This window comes from Ipomoea triloba, chromosome 13 (genome assembly GCF_003576645.1).
Source record: "Ipomoea triloba cultivar NCNSP0323 chromosome 13, ASM357664v1".
Lineage (NCBI taxonomy): Eukaryota > Viridiplantae > Streptophyta > Magnoliopsida > Solanales > Convolvulaceae > Ipomoea > Ipomoea triloba.
The window spans coordinates 1,532,497-1,536,283 of NC_044928.1; the positions used below are offsets into that span (position 1 = coordinate 1,532,497).

Consider the following 3,787-nt stretch of genomic DNA (forward strand, 5'->3'; position numbering starts at 1 on the left):
AAAAAAAGGAATCAAAATAAATAATTTATTTAATATAAAAATACAAATATATATATATATAAAGAATTATATGAATATATATATACCTGACCTTCGTCTCTCGAAAAGCGAAAAGCGACATAAATCGCAGGTAGCAAACAAATGAGAATAGTTGTGGTAATGATAAATCCCAAAACAACAACCAAGAAAATAGCGAAATCGAAAAATAGGAAAATCGCGGTGAGGCTGCATGCATGAGAAGAAAATTAATAATAATAATCACAAATTAATTAAATGCTAAAATTAATTATTTAAAAACTAAATAATATAAATGAGACTTGAATATATTTTTTTGACATAATAAAATTTTAATAAGAATATATTTAATAGGCATTTAATAATTCATCATGGAGTACACACCTAGTTAGTTGAGGAGCAAGCTCTTCATAGCCATTTGAATTCACAAGCCAAGACAATCCAAGAAACCACCAAGTGAAATAGGCCGAGTCTTTTCCATATTCCACATGCTTAATTAAGCTGTTAAATCAAGATTAATATCAAATAAGTTCATATATACCAACTGATACAGAACAACAAACAAAAGATAGCTGGAAAGGAAATAGAATACTCTGTAACTCAAACTCATAAGTTTCAAAATGATATTCATTCTCCCTATCCCATCAGATAAAACATGCTTAAATAGGATACAAAGGAAAATATGAAAAGCAACTGGAATTAAAAGCTTGAAAATGAAGAGACAGAAAATTAAAGCAAAATACATTAACCAAGAGTAATTAAAGATAGCCCAAGTTCCCAAGTCTGCTTCTAGCCGCCAACCATTGAGTTTTCATGCATGCATGCTTATGATATTTGAATTCCTTATTCATGTTCTCCATCAATAAATCTGTTCAAATGTGGTCACGCATCCTCGTGTAGTCGGTGCGGTTTACACCACTTAATGTTAGAAAATGCACTACTCAATGTTAGAAAACGCACTACAATGAAAATACACAAAAATACCATAAAACACACCACACACCCAAAATAATGCACCATAACTCCCATGTCCCTAATGGTGCATTTGATAACACTGTGTGGTGTATATTTGCATACGTAGTGGTGTGTTTTTTGGTTATGCGTACCTAATGATGCATATTTGTGTGGTGCATTTTCTAACATAAAGTGATGTATATTTGTATACATAGTGGTGCGGTCGCACTGACCGCACGTTAAGGGGCGGCCACACCTGATTATGACCATATATATATATAGTGGCGGATCCAGCATGGGGGCAGCTGCCCCCACTCACCCCACCTCTCACCCCTATATAGCCTTTGTATGTATATGTGTATGTATAGTACATATATAGATATAAATATAGGAAAACAGATATGAGTAATCAGTTGTTAAGTTAGCAGAGTTGGATGGGCATGTGTTGTAAGTTATGCATGGCGAGGGTTCGAATCCAGCAGCATATGTTTTCTGGGACATTTTTCTAGATCCGCCACTATATATATATAAAAAGTGAATCCAAAAAAAATACCCTAACATGCATTATTGTGAAAAATGGTACATCCATGCATGATAAAGAGTAGACATGAAAGCATAAAACATTATTATTATAAGTACTTGGCAACCCTCAATTGTTGTTGTAGATGAGAATAATGCTTCACGTAAAGCCATGCAAGGTGGCCGACGCATTGAAGGGCAAACACGAAGATCCATAACCGAAACGGCATCTTCGGCGTCTCTCTTCTACTCGTCACCAAAACAGTAAACGCAACGACGGCGAAGATGGCCGCCACGGCGCCGTCGAGAAACCTGAAGGCGAGTGTGACAGCCGCGGCCGGCGGCGCCGCCGGGCGGCGGTGTTCCAGTAAGTCTCTGAGGAAGCGCGACATGGTTAAGAAAATGATGTTGTCTCCGCCTTCGACGAATGCGCGTACGAGGTTCTTCGTTCTCTCCCACGCCATTTTTGGTGTGGGATTGATTGAAGAACGAAGAAATTTGATGAAATCGACTGGCGGTTTTGGTCGTATCGAGAATTGGGTTTTAAGGATGGTTTATGTGTTGATGATGTTAACGTTGCGAAACTCTCGTGCTGACTTTTTGACCTTAATCACCTCGACCAATGATGACCAAAATGTCAAAGGGAGGCTTGACCAATGCTACGGAATTTCATATTAGGTTGACCAACACCAATAGATTTTTTTTTTTTTTTTTCATATTGCATGGTGTCTGCACGCCACACAGCTGTGTTGCGTTGCCTGTGTAGACCACGGTAAAAGACAATTTCGTTTCATGTAATTTTTTTCACACGACTCACTGTAATATATATTTGATAATTCATAATGTATATTATCTTGCCCTAGAAATTTTATTATTCTAATTTATAATGTACATTATTTTAACACATAAAGTATATTATTCTAAAACATAATGTACATTATCTTACCCCAAAAATTACATTATTCTAAAACATAATGTACACTATCTTACTCCAAAAGTTTTATTATTCTAAACACATAACATACATTATTCTAACACATAATGTATATTATTCTAAGTCATAATGTACATTATCTTACCCTAGAAATTTCATTATTCTAACACATAAAGTACATTATTCTAAAACATAATGCACATTATCTTAACTCAAAAATTTTAGTATTCTAACATATAATGTACATTATTCTAACTCATAAAATTCAAAGACGTCGTTCTGAATCGTGGTCCACACAATTGTAGGTCGTGTATGCATTTTACGAGGCGCGAAAATATAATCCAGCTTAATAGTAATCAAGTTTTATTTGAGAACAATTATCAGAGAAACACAGATAATATAGAATCATTTTTATATACATTTTCTATTCCTTGATTCTTCGTTATTCCTTCCACCTAACTGGCGAGTGGTTATTATTCTCCACCCGCCAGGCTATTCCATCTCCCAAATTCAACACTCATGTATACCATCCTTCTGCTCTTCTCAAATTTATTGAGAATAATATATGTAATGCCTCGTGTCTCTGGCCAGTGTCTTCTGGACGAGAAGACTGTGCTTCTCCAGATACGAAGTGAAATCACTTATTCTTCGGCATCCACCAAGCTGCTGCTGTGGGATGAAAGAGTTGACTGCTGCCGCTGGCCAAGTCTGGCAATGATGCTAATGGGATCTACTTTCCTGCTCCATTTCCAGACTTTTTCCAAGGTTTCAAAAATCTGACTGTTTTGAGCCTGGCAGACCAGGATGGAAACAAACTTTCTGGTCATATAAATGAATTGCAAAATGTTACTTCTCCACTGGCATTACTTGATTTGAGCAACAACAATTTGGAAGGGACAATACCTTCCTTCTTCTTTCAATTCCAAAATCTGTCAACCCTCTTTCTCGGGATGAGCCAAATACCTTCATTTTTCTTTCAACTTCAGAATCTTACATTTCTCTATCTTTCATCAAACAAATTTTCTGGTCAAATGATTGATTTGCAAAATGTGACTTCTCCTCTGGAAGTTGTTGATTTGAGCATGCAGCAACAACTTGGAAGGGACAATACCTTCATTCTTCTTTCAATTACAGAATCTTAAGACACTCCATCTTTCATCGAACAAATTTAATGGTACCGTGTGTCTAACAAAATTTAGACACCCAGGGAATATTAACTCTCTTGACTTTTCCTATAATAGCTTGGTAATTGAGACAACCATAAGTCCAGCAGAACTTCCCTTACTCCCTCAGTTTGAAGCATTAAAACTAGCCGGCCTCCTGCAATAATCTGCAAAAATTTCCCGAAAAACCAATCTAAATTGA

The 3,787-nt window shown here is 36.1% G+C and overlaps 1 protein-coding gene across 1 annotated transcript; it reads left to right on the forward strand.

The window, feature by feature from the left end:
• Window positions 1–2,992: 2,992 nt before the first annotated feature.
• LOC116002323 (receptor-like protein 53) lies at window positions 2,993–3,564 on the forward strand. Its single transcript, XM_031242435.1, has 2 exons — window positions 2,993–3,128; window positions 3,176–3,564. Exons 1-2 carry the CDS (start codon window positions 2,993–2,995, stop codon window positions 3,562–3,564), a joined length of 525 nt encoding a protein of 174 aa, XP_031098295.1.
• Window positions 3,565–3,787: the final 223 nt, after the last annotated feature.